This window comes from Aquarana catesbeiana, linkage group LG06, assembly GCF_042186555.1.
Source record: "Aquarana catesbeiana isolate 2022-GZ linkage group LG06, ASM4218655v1, whole genome shotgun sequence".
In the NCBI taxonomy this organism is placed as follows: domain Eukaryota; kingdom Metazoa; phylum Chordata; class Amphibia; order Anura; family Ranidae; genus Aquarana; species Aquarana catesbeiana.
The window spans coordinates 389470766-389489381 of NC_133329.1; the positions used below are offsets into that span (position 1 = coordinate 389470766).

General features: G+C 46.1%; 1 protein-coding gene across 1 annotated transcript in view; it reads left to right on the forward strand.

Annotated features, from left to right (window-relative positions):
• Window positions 1–738: 738 nt before the first annotated feature.
• LOC141147164 (rac GTPase-activating protein 1-like) overlaps window positions 739–18616 on the forward strand; it is a 113574-nt gene continuing 95696 nt past the window's right edge. The window contains exons 1-4 of the mRNA XM_073634313.1: window positions 739–823; window positions 2819–3021; window positions 14358–14482; window positions 17481–17553. Coding sequence (XP_073490414.1) covers window positions 739–823; window positions 2819–3021; window positions 14358–14482; window positions 17481–17553 — 486 coding nt within the window. The remainder of the gene's footprint in view (window positions 824–2818; window positions 3022–14357; window positions 14483–17480; window positions 17554–18616) is intronic.

Consider the following 18616-nt stretch of genomic DNA (forward strand, 5'->3'; position numbering starts at 1 on the left):
GGACTGCTAGGGCAGCGGAAGGGTGCCGGTGCCTGCTGGCAGTGGGAGCGAGCTGAAGCTTGAAGACACAGGAACTCTTGTGGTGACGTAGAAGCTAGTCACAAGACTTGTTCAGCGGGAGCCAGATAGGCAGGTTCAGGATCAGTTGCAAAGTCAGGAATAGGCAGAGGTCGGTACTGGGCTGGCAGCGGGGTATCCAATCAGGAGGCAGAGCGGTGGTCATAAGTCCAAGCCGGGGTCAGTAATGTAGGCAAAAGGCAGATAAACGTGCAGGGATGATCCAGGAGAATAGTCGGAGGAAAGCCGGGTTTTCAGGAACAAGGTCAGCAGATATGAATAGCAATCAGGAACACAGGTACGAGCTGAAGACAATCCAGCACTGAAGCTAGGCAAACTCTCAGTTTAAATAAGGCGTTGTGCGCCAGGATTTGTGTGTGCGCACACTAGCGCAAATGGCTCATATGGATGCACCATTGCACATGCCCATTCCAATCCTTGCCCATCTCAGTCTGTGGCTCTGCACATGTGCATTAGCATTAGAAGAAGGGGAATTAGCAGCTGCTTCATAGGAACGAGCACTTGCTGTACGAGTTCTCTGACTACTCTGCTGTTGGTCCTCTGCAATGGGCTACATTGGTTGTGTACTTTGTAATGTTCTACTGAGTATGGGGGAGATATTGGTGTGCTAACAGTGTGACTGTGGTGTATCCTTTAATATCTTTTTATTTGTGGAACAGGATGGGGGAGTCACGGAAGAAAGCCCTTCAGTCTTGCATCGACCGCTTACTGAAGGTCATCGACTTTAACATGGCTGTGGAGGACGGTAAATATCTTCTGTCATAATATTTTGTCATATACAAGTTACAGAGACTCCCAAGAACTCCTGCTCTCTAGCACCCTGCATTGCCTCCATGCTCACCCACAGGACTTCTGCAGAGCCTATCCCAATCTGTCTAGTTATCTCCTACTCCTCTGTCTAGGGCAGGGGTCTCCAAACTTTCTAAGCAAAGAGACAGTTTACTGTTCTTCAGACGGGCTGAATTGTGGCCAGTGGGAAAAGAGAATGCCTCAGGCTTGGTGGTCAACGGGGGTAAAGTAATTTACATGCCGCCTGTGGGCAGTGGGCAAAATTGGTATAAGTAGGAAGCATATTCTCCATCATAGGTGCCGGTGGGAGAAATGGTGCCCTGTTGGGTGTCAGTCGGAGGAATAGTGCCCTAAGGGCCATATAAAGGTAAGCAAAAGGGCCTCATCCCACCCACGGTCTGCAGTTTGGAGACTGCTGATCTAGGTGATCCCTAGAAATGTATATCTTCAGGTATGCCCACCACGACTCTACCTAATAAACTGTACTTCTACTCTCTCCACCAATGCATACCACACGGTTATTATCATTTTTTTTAATATCACTTGCCTTTCCCTTTTAGATGGTAAACTCTCATGAGCAGGACCCTCTGAAGTGAACCCTCTTGTATTCAGTTGTATTGTAACTGTATGCTTTAGTTTGTAAAGGAAAGTGCACACTGTATTATCAATCCAAAATATATTGGCCAAATGGTGCTCAAGGAGACTTCCATTGGCCTGGTTGTGAATGGTGGGAAGACCCTCCTCTTTTAGGTCAACCTTGGGGCCCAAAGGAAGTATCCTTTCATTTAAAAGGGCAATCGCCTTTCAAACAGTCACATTTCCTTGGTTTAGATGGTGCCCCTACCTTCATTCCTACATGGCTAACTTATAAAGAAAGTAGACCTTTTAAGAAGAGAAGCAACTAAAAACACAAATGAAATGCGGCTATGGGGGTTTTTTTAAATGCCATGTGATTAGCAATTCGGTTCAGATAGCCTGACCTCCCTGTATATTAAGTAATAAAACATAAACTGGTGGTCAGACAATAGAGGTGGAGTGGTTTGCCCATGAGGTTATCCTTGTGTTCTGGAGTTCTTATAAGCATGCGTCCCATCCTCCAGTCTGAGTGCTGCTGTTCAGGTGGTACGGGAAAGTAATAACCAGGTATATTGTGGTACCTATGCTACATGTGCTTGAAAATACTTTTCTTAAAATTAATTAATCGAAGCACTATATGGCCAACAGTGTGTGGAGACCCCTCCAAATTGAGTTCACGTGTCTACAGTGAACGGTAGCGTTAATACTATTGCATGCAAAAATACTTTAGACAACTGTGCTCTTTCAAACTTGTAACAGTTTGGGGTAGGCTCTTTTCTGTTCCAGCTCGACTGTGCCCCTGTGTACAAAGCTAGCTCCATAAAGACATAGTTTGATCAGGGCTTTGTATTGTAGGCTAAAGATCCTCCACACCAAACTGATCAAAGTCCTACTGAACACCTTTGGGATGAAATGGAACAAGCAAAGTCTTCTCAACCAACATTAGTACCTGACCTCCAAAAGGTTTTTTTCCCTGAATGGACAAAAATTTCCACAAACGCACTCTGAATTCATGTTGAAAGCCTTCCTAGGAAAGTGGAGGCTGGTATAGCTGCAAAGGGGACTCAGTGCACAATAATGGTCATCCTTTTGGAAAAGGATGTCCAGTAAGCCCATCTTGATAAAGTGTTGGCCAACTTTTGGCCATAAAGTGTAAGAGGATCAGTAAAGAATGATCACTTTTTCACTCAAAAAAGACAGTCTATATGTGTAACTGATTTTAAAAAAACTAAAATAGTTGTGCCTCGAGTTGGGTTTTAAGGTGGTACAACATATGTAAACGGCAGATCTGGCCAACCTCATGTATTTACCATCTACGGATGCAGAGTTTTCCAAGTTTTTAAAATTTTATAATGTACTTTTTGCTTATTTTAAGACTTCATCAAGGTTGCTCACAGCTTTGAAGCATCTAGAAAGAAATGGCAGCAGGCAGAGATGGAGCTGAGGGAGAAGCGGGAATTGCTGCTCCGATGTGAGATTGAGCGTTCAGCGCTGCAGGTGAAGCTGAAACATGCCCGAAACCAGGTGGATGTGGAGATGAAGAGGCGCCAGAGAGTAGAGACTGAACTACAGACTGTGGTAACTTTTGGTGTTGTCTTTCCAGTCCAGATACGCATTATTTATTTATTTTTTTTTTTTTTGTCTAAAGGGCATCCCATTCAACAAGCCATTTACACAACCTTTTAAAGTGGATCCTCTTCATTGACTTTCTAGAATTTTCAACCGCCCCCATCCTATCACACAATTGGATATTCAATAGGCTATTAGCATTTTTTGAGCTTCAGTGTCTAGGGGCAGAAAAAAGATGAAAAAGTTTTTGTAGAGGGCCTTTTTTTTTTTTATTTATTTTTTTTTTTTGCTGCCCCAGGTTTCCTGTTTCAGGGCGGCCCCTTTCTCTTGGAGCATCCTATGTAGCGGACCTTGCATGCAGGGGACTACATGTGTGCCTCCCCAAACTGTGTTTATCAATGGAAACACACCGCCCCATAGCCTAGGTTGGCAAGGAACTACTTCACCCCCCCCCCCAGGAATTTATTGAGGAATGTCTTACTTTTGTGCTATGTGTTGAGCTAAAAACTGTGAGGGTTTATTACTACTTTACTAAGAAGGTGGATATGTGGGAGAAGTGCAGCTAGAGTTTCAGAAATTGTAATTTTCATAATGCCTGCTATCCTCAACTAAAAGGAAAATCATTTTAGGGCACGATGAAAAATACATAAGACGGCACCTACCTTTTTTAAAAAAAATTTTATTTACATCTTCAGAATGTGGCGAGGAATTGAGGGAAGACTGTGTGCAAGCTTGATAGGGCCTTACACAAGAAGGATAACACTTTAAAACACGTTTCCTGATATTTTGTACTGAAGGAAGATTTGTGCGCTAAATGGATTATCTTGGTGTTTTGTTCAGGCCAAAAGCTTGCATCTAAAACTTTTTTTTTTTTTTTATGTGAATATGGGGGAAAAAAGCTCTGTAGGTGGACTCAATAGGGATTGTACAATAGATAGAATAGAATAGATACCTGGCCTGGAGCCCAGACAAGGGCTGTTCAAATGACATAAGATGAACAGTATCCTAAGATGAGTAAGGGGCAAGTTCGTTCTTCCCCAATTAGCTTTAAAGGGAACCTTTTAGGAGAGGCCAATTAGATGCATACTTTCTTCGGACACCACTAGCAGGCTTCAGGCTCCATCAGGCTAGCATGGATCCGTACTCCCATAAGAAGCACCAGTAGCAGGCTTCAGGCCTCCATCAGACTAGCGTGGATCCTTACTCCTATAAGGAGCACCAGGCTAGCATGGACCCACCCTCCCATTGGAAAGCACCAGCTCTGGACACCAGTAGCAGGCTTTAGGCCTCCATCAGACTAGCATGGACCCACCCTTCCATAAGAAGTACCAACACTGGACACCAGTAGCAAATTCTAGGCCTCTATCAGCATAGCATGGAACCATACTCTTCATACATATATATTATAATATAATGCCAACAGCGGGCACCAGTAGCTGCCTTCATCAGGATGAAATATTATCCATACTCCTATAAGAAGCACCAGTAGCAGGCTTCAGGCCTCCATAAGGCTAGCGTAGATCCATACTCCTATAAGAAGTAGCAGGATTCAGTCCTTCATCAGGCTAGTGTGGACCCACCCTCCCATAAAAAGCAGCAACACTAGACACCAGTAGTAGACTATTAAGCCTCCATCAGGCTAGCATGGACCCACACTCCCATAAGAATCGCCAGCACATGGCTTCAGGTCTCTATCAGGATAGCGTGGACCCACACTCCTATAGGAAGCACGAGGCATTAGTAGAAGGTTTCAGGCCTCCATCAGGATAGCTTGCACCCACACTCCCATAAAAAGTACCAACAGTCCTCATTGCCATATTACACACCTGGCCCCTGAAGCTGTGGGGTCCTGGGCACAAGAAAATCGAAGTTACTTACCGATAATGTTTTTTCCAAGAGTCCTTCAGGACAGCACACTTGAGACCTCGGCTCCTCCCCTCTTAGGAAACACCGCCCCCACCAGACTTTTAAGTCGCCCCTTCCCTTCAGCCTGTCAGTTTTTGCACGAGAACCTCCGGCCAGTCTAGGGAGACATAAGAACACATCATAACAACTTTCATATTCCTGATGCTCTCACGTCCTAGTGGCAAGACCACATTTAGGTGGGTATCGGTGCTGTCCTGAAAGACTCTTGGAAAAAACGTTACCGGTAAGTAACTTCGATTTTCCCTCTTTCGTCTTTCAGGACAGCACACTTGAGAGGATAAGCGAGCACTTACCCTAGGGTGGGACTACTGCCTGCAGAACTTTACGCCCAAAAGCCTGGTCCTGGGCAGACAATAAGTCCAGTCTGTAGTGCTTAACGAAAGTCTTAAAACTTGACCACGTTGCTGCTCTGTAGATCTGATCGGGTGTAGCACCAGCCCACTCTGCTTGTGACGTTGCCATAGCCCTAGTGGAATGAGCCCTAATACCTTCCGGGAACTTCCACCCCCTTTGCTATATAGGCCTGACTAATAGCCAATCTTAGCTATCTGGCTATAGTGTGCCTAGAGGCTTTGGAACCCATCCTTGCCCCTGAAAAAGAAACAAAAAAGGAGTCGGATTTCTTAAACTGCTCCGTGACCTCCAGGTACCTTAATGCACATCTTCTGACATTTAACTTGTGAAAGACCTGCTCCTGTTCCCTCGCAGGATTTGAACAAAAAGTGGGTAAACAAATTTCCTGGCTTCTATGAAATTCCGAAACCACCTTTGGAAAAAAGGCCGGATCGGTTTTAAAAATAATCCTATCCGGAAAAACTTGAAAGAAAGGTGCCCTCCTAGAGAGGGCTTGTAGCTCACTGACCCTCCTTGTAGTAGTGATGGCTACTAAGAAAACAGTCTTGAGGGTTAAAAACTTCACCGTACAAGACTCAATAGGTTCAAAAGGACCCTCTGTAATACTAAGGATAGATCCCATATCGGAAAGGGGCGAGAGCTGACTGGTCTCTGCCTTCTTAAAGCTCTAAAAAACCTGGATATCCAGGGATTCACTGCTAGCTGTTGTTCAAGGAATACACTTAAAGCCGACACCTGACTTTTAAGGGTACTAAGTGCCAACCCCTTGTCTGCCCCACTCTGTAGGAACTCTAGCACTGCTACTGGACTGCGAACATTAAAGGAGCTCTCTGCGCACCAAGAACTGAATTTCTTCCAGACCTTCAAATAGATTCTGCGCGTCTCCTCTTTCCTAGAATTCAGTTGTTATCAGTCCTTCGGAAAACCCCTTACTTCTCAGAAAGTCCTCTTCAGTAGCCAGGCAGCCAGATTCCACCTCTCCGCCTGAGGGCAGCAGACTGGGCCTTGATAGAGTAGATCTTCCCTGACCGGTAGAATCCAGGGTGGTTCCACCGCCAGTTTTCTTAGGACCGAGAACCATGGCCTCCTGGGCCAGTGTGGAGCTATCGGGATCAGGGTCGTGTCCTCCTGGAATTTTCTCAAGACCGCAGGCAGCAGAACCGGAGGGGGGAAGGCATAGCATTTGGCAAAATGCCAGTTCTGAGACAGAGCGTCCACCCCTATCGCCCCGTCCCAACGGTTCAGGGAGAAAAAGAGGGGGGCCTTCGTGTTTTCACCTGAAGCGAAAAGGTCCACACATGGGATCCCCCATTTCTCGATAATCATCTTGTAGATGACTTGAGGACCCAATCGCTTTCCTTCAACTTCCTCCGGCTGAGGAAGTCTGCTCTCTGGTTTAATTCCCTTTTCAGGTGAACCGCCGATAGTGAGAGTACCGTGACCTCGGCCCAACTGAAAATTATCTCCGTCGGACCCCAAAGGGAACTGCTCCTGGTGCCCCCCCTGTCGGTTTACGTAAGCAACTGCTGAGGAATTGTCTGAACGGATCTGTACATGATGTCCCCGGAGTTCCTGTTGGAAAGCGCTGAGAGCCAGAAAAATGGCCCTCAATTCTCTCCAGTTCGAGGACTGCACTGCGTCCTCAACTCCCCAGGAACCTTGTGCCAGACTTGCCCCCAGGTGTGCGCCCCAAGCCGTGCCGCTTGCGTCTGTTGTCACAATCTTGGACACAGGCAGAACCCACTCCAGACCCTGCGATAGGTTTGCTGCCTTTCTTCACCACCACAGGGATCTCTTCACTCGTACAGGAATGAAGACCGCCGAGTCCAAGGACTTCTGAGTGTGGTCCCAAACTTTCAGAATGAACCACTGTAAAGGGCGGAAGTGCACTCCTGCCCACCTTACTGCTGGGAGGGCAGCTGTCAGCAATCCCAAGGCTGACATGGCCCGTCTTATGGTGATTTGGTGATTGCCCTGCAGAACTGCCAGGGCTCTGTCTATTTTGGCAATTTTTTCTTTGGGAAGAAAAACTCTCCGTTGGGTTGAGTCCAGGATGTAACCTAGGAATGTAATCCTCTGGGATGGAACCAGGCTGGATTTCTCCAAGTTTAGGAGCCAACCCAGATGTTCCAGTATACCTCTTGCTACTTGCAAATCCTGGACCAGCTGCTCCAGGGAGGGAACAAAAAGGAGCAGGTTGTCCAGGTATGCGATTACCGAAATTCCCCTAAGGCGCATAAAAGCCAGAACTTCCACCAAAACTTTGGTGAATATCCGGGGCGAAGAGGAGAGCCCAAAGGGGAGGGCTTGGAACTGAAGATGCACTACTTCCTCCCCGGACCTTACCGCCAACCTGAGGAACTTCTGACTGTCCTCTGCGATCGGAATGTGCAGATAGGCGTCCCTTAGATCTATGGACGCCATGTAGCAATTCGGAGGAAGTAGTATTTTTACAGAAAAAATGGAATCCATCCGAAACTTCTTGTAGGAGATTGATGGGTTCAGGGGCTTCAAGTTCAGGATGAGCCTGAATTTCCCTGAAGGCTTCCGAATCACAAAAATGTGGGAGTAGCAACCTCTGCCTATTTCTCCAGGTGGGACACGTGATATCACATCCTGCCACTCTAGATCCTCCAGTGAGGCTATTAATGTCACTGCCTTCTCCGCACACTTTGGCAAGTCCGTAACCAGCAGCCTGTGTGGGGGGGGGGAGGACTTGAGAATTCTAATCTGTACCCCCTCCTTGCAATCCCTAGAATAAACTGATTGGAGGTAACTGACTCCCACTGGGGGAGGAAGGCCCCCAATCTTCCACTGGGGTTAACCCGTCATTGGGGCTTTCGGGGCTGTTCAGGAGGGCGAAAAATCGCTCCCCTGTGACCTCTTCCCTTGTTGGTCCAGACTTTTTTCTGAGACTCTGCTCTTGGAAAATTAAACTTCCTTTGTAAGCGAGTCTTCTTTTTAGGCTGTTCCCCCAACTTTTTTTTCAAGGGGAAGGCCTTCTTTTTATCAGCCGTTCGATCAAGAACCGCCTCCAGATCTGGACCAAACAGCAAATCCCCAGTGAAAGAGACCCCGCAAAGCTTTATCTTTGAAGCATTGTTCCCCAGCCAGGTCTTTAACCAAAGAGCTCGCCTGGCTGAGTTGGCCAAGGCAGAGGATCTAGCAGACATGCGGACCGATTCTGCTGAGGCGTCGGCAATGTATGCAATCCCCTTCAAGAGCATTGGGAAGGAGGAGAGAATCGTCTCCTTAACAGTCCCAGCTTCAATATGAGCTTTTATATGCGTTAGCCAGTGCTCCATGTTACGTGCCACCATTGTGACGGCCATGGCAGGCTTAAGGTTGCCTAGAGAGGAATCCAGGATTTTCTAAGTAGAGAATCCATCCGTTTGTCAATGGGATCTGTTAGCACCCCCATATCTTCAAACGCCAAGTCTGTTTTTCTGGATACCTGAGAGAAGGCTGTATCCAGTCTAGGTGACTTGTTTCATCCTCTGAAAAAGGGAATCTGCGCTTTAATGCTCTAGAAAAGAAAGGTTTCCTTTTCTGAGTCACGCCATTCCTTTTTAATGGTATCTACTAGGACCTCGTGTACCAGAAAGACCCTTTTTCTTCTGCTCTCCAAGACCCACGTACATTTGGTCATGTAGAGACAGAGATTTTTTCTCTTCCTGGATACCTAGGGTGGTGTGGATTGCTCCCAAGAGCTGCTCCACCTCCTCCAAGGAGAGTTTATATCGAGAGGTTCTGGAGGACTCGCCATCCACCTTCTCTCCATCTGATTCGCCTGAGGAATGTGAGGATGCACCATCTGATTCATCCTCTAAAGCCTCTCTGGAAACTCCCGGTAACTCCTCACTGACTGAGGGAACTGAAGGACCAGGTGCGACATCTTGCTGTGCTGGCAGAGGACCTGCTGGGGGCTGTATAGGCTGAAAATTTTCAAACAATGCTTTGAAAGATTGAAAAGTGCTGGAAAGCTCCTTAACGGAAGCTGTCAGGTCAGAGCTGTGTTCCATAGAGTGTTCCTTAACTAAGCCTTCAATGCATTTACTGCACAAAACCTTCCCCCAGGACTCTCCTAAAGTACTTCTACATGATGGGCACTTTCTTTTGGACACATGTAAGGGCTTGGTCTTTTCCGCAGATTTGTCCTAAAAAGACAAAAAAAGTGCCAGCATCAGTGACAGTCTTTAAAAACAAAAAACCATGTGACCAACCACCACCAGGGTCCCAGACGTGCCTCTCCTCCCCTCTGACCACTAAGAGGGGGGTTTACCCATGGAGCTAAGTGGGAATAAGGTAAGGGAACACTACCCCAGGGTTCCACTTACCTTAGTGTGGCTGGTGCTGGTGTCACCCGGCACAGAACGGGAACCATCCGTCTCCGACATCTCTCTGGCCAGGGGAGTGGTCTGCCTCAGAATGCTCCTCTGCTGACACTACAGCCTTAATGGAGCCCGCACCAGCCATCGCGCTGTTCGTTTATCCATCCCGCGGCCGGAACCGGAAGCCGCGGTCCGAACGGAAGTGCCCTCCCCGCTGGAAATGATGTCGCCAATCATCCGACTCAGCTCCATGCTGACTATCAGAGAGAGGGGGATCTGGTCACCTCCGCATCGCTCTCCCCAGGCAGCGGAGAAACGAACTCCCAGGTCTCCACATTCCCCAAGGGAGGACAGGGAGCACAATGCCACAGCAGGTAACCAGACTCCCCATCCGTGCTGCTGTGTGTGTGTGTGAGAGACCTCAGTCTCTCCCTTCCAGGATTGTACTGGCCTCAGCCTCACCAGCTGAAATAGCCTTTGGTTCCTAGCGATGTCTCCCCTCTGGAGGAAACACCAAAACTGAAGGGAAGGGGCGACTTAAAAGTCTGGTGGAGGCGGTGTTTCCTAAGAGGGGAGGTCTCAAGTGTGCTGTCCTGAAAGACGAAAGAGGGAAAACATCCCTGGCTGAAATGGGTGCGCACTTGTGCCACCAGGTATAGGCCACAGACAAAGTAAACAAAAGTCAAGTCTAATTCTTCCATTTGCTTGCTTTTCTTTACTGACGTGCTTACAGCCCTTAAATTATGGGGCAATATCCATTGTGGAACAATGGTGGCCAACTATTGCCCATCTTCCGAAGCACAGCCCACTACGGAGAGGGTTTACATGGAGTTTCCCAGCTGGGGAAGACCGTTATCTGAAATCAATACATCTTCACACACAAATGCCCCAGGCACTCCTATAACAGAACAAACTCTGCATTCCCTTTTTTTTCTTTTAGAAATCTCCTGGCTACTCTGGCTAACCCATCACCCTGAGACTTCTAGCCAGCAAACGGGGAACTGTGTGTGGGTAGGTGCAGCATAGTGTGGCGGGCAGAAAACACTGAGTCAAGGTGCAATAACAAGAATGTATTGTAATGGAAGTCCAGAAACCAACAACAGGCCTGGCAGAAAGGCAACCCGACCGTGAACACTCACAAGATGTAATGCAATGTGTCAGAAGATGGAAGTTTCAGGGAAGTCGTTGGCATCTGTCTCGAGGAGCGGAATGCGACCTGGCCTCTCCGTACCCAAATGGGGAGGTATCCAGAAAGGATGGCGTATCCATGCACTTTCCCTGCTCCTCCGAAAACCTTTCCCTAAGCTCTGTCCCTGACAGACAGGTATCCTGACCCTACACTGCCACTCATGAAATGCGTGCCAAACCCAGGAGCAAGGGTCTTAAGTAGACTCTGCCTAACCCAAGATGGGCCCATCAAAGTCACATGGAGTGCCAGCATCCAATCAGATGCTGCCTCCCTGTGACCAAGAAAACCAAAGAGGAACTAGGTTTCTCTCTACTTCTCCTTCATCAGAGAGAAGCAAAAGGTAAAAACCCCTTTCTACTTTTTAAGGCCCCCTTAGCCTGAAACGCTTATAAAGGTAAAAGCAACAGCAGGACTAAAGTATACTTTGTGGGTTCCTACAGATAAGCGAACATATTAATTTTTCTAGTCTTGGCCAAGCATGGGTTCAAGTTAAGGGCACTAAAGGCATTAAAGTTTGGTTGGATTATGCAGACAAGATCCTTCTGTCTCAAAGCATCTGCTTTGGCCATGAAGTCCTTAAAGCGGAGTTCCACCCATAACTGAAACTTCCGCTGATCGGATTTCTCCCCCAAGTATTTTTAACTGCTGACTTTTTTTTTTTTTTTGTTTTTTTAATTTACTCGGGTGGAACTCCGCTTTAAAGCATAACTAAACCCAAGAACAAAAATGTAATCTTTCATTTTACTGGTTCTTGGATATGATTGCTGTGTTGGTGTTCTATTTTTTTTCAGGCTAGGAACCTTACAGTGGAGGAGTGAGCATAGCCCAGGAAGTGTGTAGCTTGCAGGTTCACCTAAAAGGAGAAAAAAGGCAAAAAAAAAAAACCTCATGCAGCCACCACATTGAAAGGCTTGTAAACTGAAATATATTCCGTTTTTATTTTTGGATAGAGGGAGGTGAAGTCTGCTGAGGACACCACACAGATTTGTAGGAGGCGTGGTATAATGTAGGGTCAGGGACGCCTGTGTGCATACTGATGTCTAGGGCCCCGTTCACACGTTACTTTTTTTATCATGTTCGTTGGGATGTACTATAATGCACGTTACCAAAGCTAATGTTGTTGTGTTTTTTTTTTTTTGTTTTTTTTTTGCTTTTGAGGCCCGTATCGGTCAATGGTAATGCGTGAAAATGTTTTTCGTGTCTAATAAAAAAACAAAAAAAAAAAACACATTCAAATCGCACATCAATACATGTTAATAAATGGATGAAAACGAAATGCAAAAGGTAACATTAGGTAGATCAATTGACGTGGACAAAACTCGAGGGCCAAATACACTTTAATTAGTTAACAATTTAGATTTTCTGAGAAGCGTATAACATTCTTGAAAAAAGTAAATTCACAGGTATGGCCAGTAAACGAAGTACCGTCATTCCCATCCCATTGCCAACATTGCAAAAACGCTCCAGGGTTTTCGATTGGATGGAGATATTACATTTGTAACACCGCTCACAAACAATGATTTGAATTATAATTGTGAGGACAGAAGGGCAGTCAGTGACAGCCAACATTTCTCATGAGTTGTGATAGTCACTGTACAGTGCAATTCCACAATTATTCTGGCCATAACATTAATGGGGAATTTTTCTCTTTTAATGTGACGGGTTGGTTTTTAAAGAAACCCATTATATATTTTTAATGAGTAATCCTTTTAAATTTATTTTTTAAAAGGTTGCCTGGGAGTAACGGTTGGTGTGATGTTTTATTTCCTCTTGCTTGCCGAGCCATGTTTTTAAAAGTGTTTGTTTTTTTTTTAAAGTAGTTTTGAAGAAGCTCCCCATAGTGGATGTCTATGTTGAATAATTACTGAAAGCAAAAGCTGTCGCAGGATAGGACCCACGGAGTGCCAGGACAAGGTCACCTAAAGCCCAGAGAGAATATACCAATTGTGCTAGCCCCCCACCCTCCTCCCTTTCTGGCACAAACCTTTCCCCCCCCAGCTCGCTCTCTCGCTCTCCATATGTCCCAAGCACAAATCTGCGCCCCCCCCGCCAAAAAAAAACTTCGTCCACCCCTCCAACTTGTCTTTTGTGCATGATTCTCCCCCCCCCCCCCCCCCAAAAAAAAATATTAAGGTCTTAGCACAAATCTCTCCCCCTAGCACAAATCCTCGTCACTTATCCCCCCCCCCAACACAAATCGCACCCCCCCCGCATATTTAATCATCACTCCTAGCACACCTCCCTAAATTTCTCCTCCTAAAACAATTCTTGCCCTCTGCCACCCCCTTCCACCACAAATTCCCCCCCACCTCGCACGATACCACAGTGCCACCATCCTGCCCACCCCTTGTCCCGGCCCCGAGGAGAGCATAGTGTGTGTGTGTGTTTTCTTTCTATGCAATACTTTTTACTATTCTACTCCTACCCCAAGGTCCCATAGAATGGGACTTCATATGTGTTCCCTCTAAGGCACATTTAAACAAAATATAAAAATAACTTTATTACAGCACATTAGAAGCACTGGGTGTTTTGTAGTTTTATAGAATAACCTCATCAGGGCTCATAATTATAATTGGAATTTTAGTGCAGCAGAGACAATAAAAATGGGAAATTAAAATAAAAGGAAAGCCCAAAATATATGTGTGTGTTGTGTTGCTTTTTTTTTTTTTTGTTCTGGATAGGGGGGGAAGGATTATAATCCCTGTCAGTTTTGTTTTTTTTTGGTTTTTTTTTTACTGCTGGTCATGCCCCCGTTAAAGAGATTCACCCTCCTTTATTTGTCCTGTTTACTGTTCTCGCCAAAAGTAAAAGAAAATCCCAAATTTTGGGTTGTCACCAGAACCGGATTAGAGGGGAAATCTTGCAACAGGGACACTAGTTATGGTGACCACCAGGGATTTCCTCACTTTGGAGGGATTTCCTCTCCCACAGAGTATATACACCCAACATTTCATATTCCTCATATGTGGCTGCTGTACCATGTACTTGTATGAAAGAGTATCCTGTTCTCTTTGTATTGCTTCCTTTTATGTGGAATCCCTGGTGTTCCTGCCAGTCCCTCTGCTTTCCTATTAGAACTGACTACACTAGCCATGAAAGCATAGCGTGGTCAGTTTTCTGGCTGTGCTGAGAACTCCTCCAATGATTACACTTGTCCTGACATGCCCTCCTCCTCTTGCACAGTCTTTCACTGAGAAGAACAGTATGCTGCTGTTTTCTCCTTCCCCAGCTCTTATGCAGCTGAGAGCAGAGGTTATGTAATCACTTATACAAAAAAAGGTTGTGGTATTTGTGTGTGTTATATCTATTCACAAATGTTTTGCATTTCATTTCTGTTTTGAACTGAATAGGTTGTAATCACGTTAATGTATCCGAAATGGGGGAAAAGTTTGCCTCTACATTAGGAACTCTCTTGATTTTGATTTGAGGCGGCTCAATGGGTATATTTTTTGTATTTGACAGCGATAATAAATATGTTTATAGAATTTCTTTAGCAGGTTCCTCTTTTAGATATCATCATAACTATAAAAATGTGTATTTAATAGGAGCGTCAGATGCAACTGATTGGAGAGCTCATACAAAGCGATGGCCAGACAGCGGCCCCCCTCAGTGACTCTGTATGGGCATTTTTTGGCGGTCAGAAGACCGCCACCCATGGAGCTGGCAGCAGGTATGAAGTTATTTACATCTGTATGAAGTTACGATTCGCAGTAAACTGTTTTTTTTTTTTTTTTTTTTGTTTTTTTTTGTTTTTTTGGTACAATGTCCAAATGTCTAAAATGTGACTCCTCTCATCAGACTCTGGCCCCTTCTCCTTATACCAAACACTCTAGCTCCTCGTTCTTCTCCAGCTTGAAGAACACCAGTGCATTGGCTGACTTCTGTCAGCCTACTAGGTATCATCCACAACTGAAAAGCTGGAACTTGGCTGAAGATCCAATCAAAATGTTATGGCCTTCAAGGGCAGGTAGATGCACACATGGTCAAGATGTTTTAGCGTTTGGGCCCTTAAAGGAGAAGTACAGCCAAAGCTCGTTTTGGCTGTACTTCTGTAGAAAGAACTCCACTCCTGTGACCCGATTTTAGCAGACAGCAGGCTGACGTCACGGAGCCGGCTCAGGCAAGATCGCGACCATGAAGTCAGGATCTGCTCACATGCCTGGACCGGCACCCAACTTAGGCTCTCATTGAGCCGTTGTGAGCCTGAGCTGGTCGCTCCCGCCCCCTCCACGGCCCATTGCTCCAGTGAGCGTGCGCGAGGATGATTATTGAGCAGACAGTGGTGACTGGCAGTCACCAGCTCTCTGTTCAGGTGTGTGTTCACTCGGTTCTCAGTGTTAGATCCAGCGCTGTGCCCATCTACAGAAGCTCTCTTCTCTCTCTTCTCAGAGGCAGTAGCGGGAGGGAGCCATTGGCTGCTGCTGCTATCAATTACATCCTAGGAGTGAGGGAGGGTCTGAGCATGCTGTGTTTGTCAACAGATGCACACAGCCTGGCTCGAGAAGAGGAGTCAAGAGCGCCAAAGGGGGACAACAGAAGATGAGAATCGGGCCCGTTCTGTGCAATAGAGCAGGTAAGTATACCATGTTTGTTTAAAAAAAAAAAAAACTACTTTAAAAATTTTCAGGTATGTTCATTTTATACATGATTATATTGTTCCAACTTGGACCAATGTAATCTGTATACACAATACCTGCCCGATTCCGCTGGAAGCTGGAAATTGCTGAAGTAGACACCGCTAGTCCAGTGATCTCTACTAGCTTCCAGGTCCCATGCTAAGCAGAGGCCAGCCACTTGGCATGAGTGCTATTCAGAGAATGTACATCTTTAATTTGGGTGCATTTATTTTTTTTTCTGCAAAGGTGGACTTATCCTTTTAATTAAGGCCTTAAAGGAGAAGTACAGCCAAATCTTGTTTTGGTTTTATTTCTCCTGTGGATCACAGGAGTGCAGTTCTTTCTGCACTTCTGTGACCCGTTTAAAGCTAAAGCCCGCTGTCGGCTGACGTCAGAGCTGGTCTAGGCTCGGGAAAGATCACAACCATATGGTAGGGATCCGCCCCCATGCCTGGACCGGCACCCAACTCAGAGAGCTTGGTCCGGATGATCCCGCCCCCTCCATAGCCCAGCGCTCCAGTGAGCATGGGGGGGGGGGGTTTAGAGCTGACAGTCACCAGCTCTCTGCTCAGGGAGCTCTAAGAACTGAGCGATCGGCGGTGTTTGGTCGCTTGGTTCTCAAGGTTATAGCCGTACGGGGGACAAATGCTGCATCCACCTAGGTAAGTATGATTCTACAATGGGAAAAAAAATTCCCATACTTCTCTTTTAATGATCAAAAACACGTCAATTACTTAGCCATATGTGGGTTTATCTGGTTTCTATAACCATAAACTGATTCAGATCTTAAGTCAAGTGCTGGGGTTTCCATTGCTGACGCCCTCCACTTATAGTTCTGCTGTTTGCTTTATCCCCAGTTGCCCATTAGTGGCTAAATTTGGCAAGAAACATCAAAGTCTACTGCACGGCTAAAAAAACACCTATGATATGTTAAAACATGCGCTTTCTTGCAGCGCACAATTGATGGTACATCGCAGCGCTATTCATTTTAAAGGGCATGCCAATGTGCCTCAAACACACCCCAGTGCATTCAATGGAAACCATCTGTGAATAGCGGTGCACTATATATAGACTCCATGATGTTGAGATCAGGGCTTTGTGGGGGCCAAACCATCACTTCCAGGACTCCATGTCTCTTCTTTACACTGAAGATAGTTCCTAAAGAGGAGCTCCAGTCTCCTGTTAAAAAACAAAACAAAAAAAAAACAGCCACTCGCCTGTCCCACGATCCAGTGGTAGGCGGTCGGAGCGTAAGTGGGAACAGGTACCTGTCAAAATCGGATAAACCCCACCCCCACCACCACTCTTCAAAAGTGCCAATTCTTCAAGAGGAGTGGGGGGACGAGTCCTTAAAGCGGAACTTCCCCTTTTGGGTGGATCTCTGCTTTAATGACAATGGCTGTATGTTTAGGGTCGTTGTCCTGTTGCAGAATAAATTTGGATGCAATTACATGCCTCCCTGGTGGCATGGCATGATGGAAAAGTATCTGCCTGTTGCTGTGTTTCTCAGCATTGAGGACGCCATCTGATCCTAACCAAATCTCCAACTCCATTTGCAGAAATCCAGCCTCAGACTTGCAAGGAACCTCCCACCATGCTTCACAGTTTGCTGTAGACACCCATTATTGTAACGCTCTCCAGCCCTTCAACAAACTGCCTCCTGCTACAGCCAAATATTTCACTTTTGGACTCGAGCACCTGCTGCCATTTTCTGCACCCCATTTCCTATGTTTTTCTGCATAGTTGAGTCGCTTAGCCTGGTTTCCACATCCTATGCACAAAATGAAATTATGAAAATGTGAAAACGCATCAGACACAAGTAAAGGGGTCAAAACATTGTACCTTGATGCTACCCTTTCTGTGCTGTCATTTTATAAGTTTAGTTACTACTGGGCCGTAGCGCCCAAGAGATACTGTATACTACACTACTAGGGTGCTGGCATCTACCAAACCTGTTGGTTGTTAATGTTGGGTGGAATGGGTTCTTTTAAACTGGCACTGGATGAGGACAATGCTAAAGATGGATGTCTTCTCGTTTTTCTTATTTTGCAGGTTGTCCATGGTGGATGAGTCATGCGGCTCCTTCCTGTCGGATATCAGTTATGACCAGACGGAGGACGACCTGGTGAGACCGCATCCAACGTTTCTTTCTCCTTCTAGAACAAATTTGTGTAGATTTTGCTCTACAAACAATCCCAAGATTTTCTTTGCCCTACAAGGTCACCCCTTGGCCCCCACCCCCTCCTGTGTGTTTAGGGTGTCTGTTCTGAGACCCTTGTAAATCTGTTTTTGTTTCTCACTTCCCAACACCGTAACCTTGCTCTCCTCACTCTTCTGACAACTGGTTTATATTTATTAATAAAATAAAACCACAAAATCTCATTCCATCCAATTTAAATGCTAATTTCTGTCCCTTTCGGTGTAACCGGGAGTCTTTCGCTGCGCGTTCAGCCGAGAAAGGTCCCTGTGGGGAGCCTTCTCCCCCCCCCCCCCCCTCCACCCTGTTTAGCTCTCCCTCCCCGCTCGCACACTGTGCTCCTGAGAATACATCCTGTTTGTAATTTTGCTTTCCTTAATGCTTTTGAACCGTCCAGAGCTGCCTGCAGTGTCTCCCAAAGGCAGCATTAATATTTATCTCGCACTAGGTTCTCTGCAGACTCATGTGCAACGGTTTGTAGGGCCATGTCACATATCCGGACATCTACAGATCTATCCAGAGTGAAGTCTCCATCGACCTGGCTGAGTATCTTGTATAATCAGTTTAGTACTGTTGCAAGGAAACTTTGGCTTACTTGATGAGCAAAAGTCTTCTACTTTTTCGAACAGGTGACCCAATTTCAACTATCTTGGCCACCCCCTTCAGATCCTACAGCATGTAGCAGCCATGATGCCCTTTGCTGATGTAGTGTACCAAAAAAATTACCAAAAGCTTGCATCTTCCGAAAAAGTCAGCAATGGCAGCTTCCAGCGTTATGGCCATATAAAGTCAAGGCACTTAAAGGGGTTCCTCAGTATGTTTGAAAAAAAAAAACATTGTAGCTGCTGGCTTTTAATAAAGAAAACCCTACCAGTGACGGCCGGTGGAAACATTTTTTTTTTTTCAAACAGTATGCCACCCCCTGGTCGGTCAGTCAGTGGGATCACGGCTTCCCATGCTCGGTGGCAGCCTCCCGTTCCCCTGCTCTCCA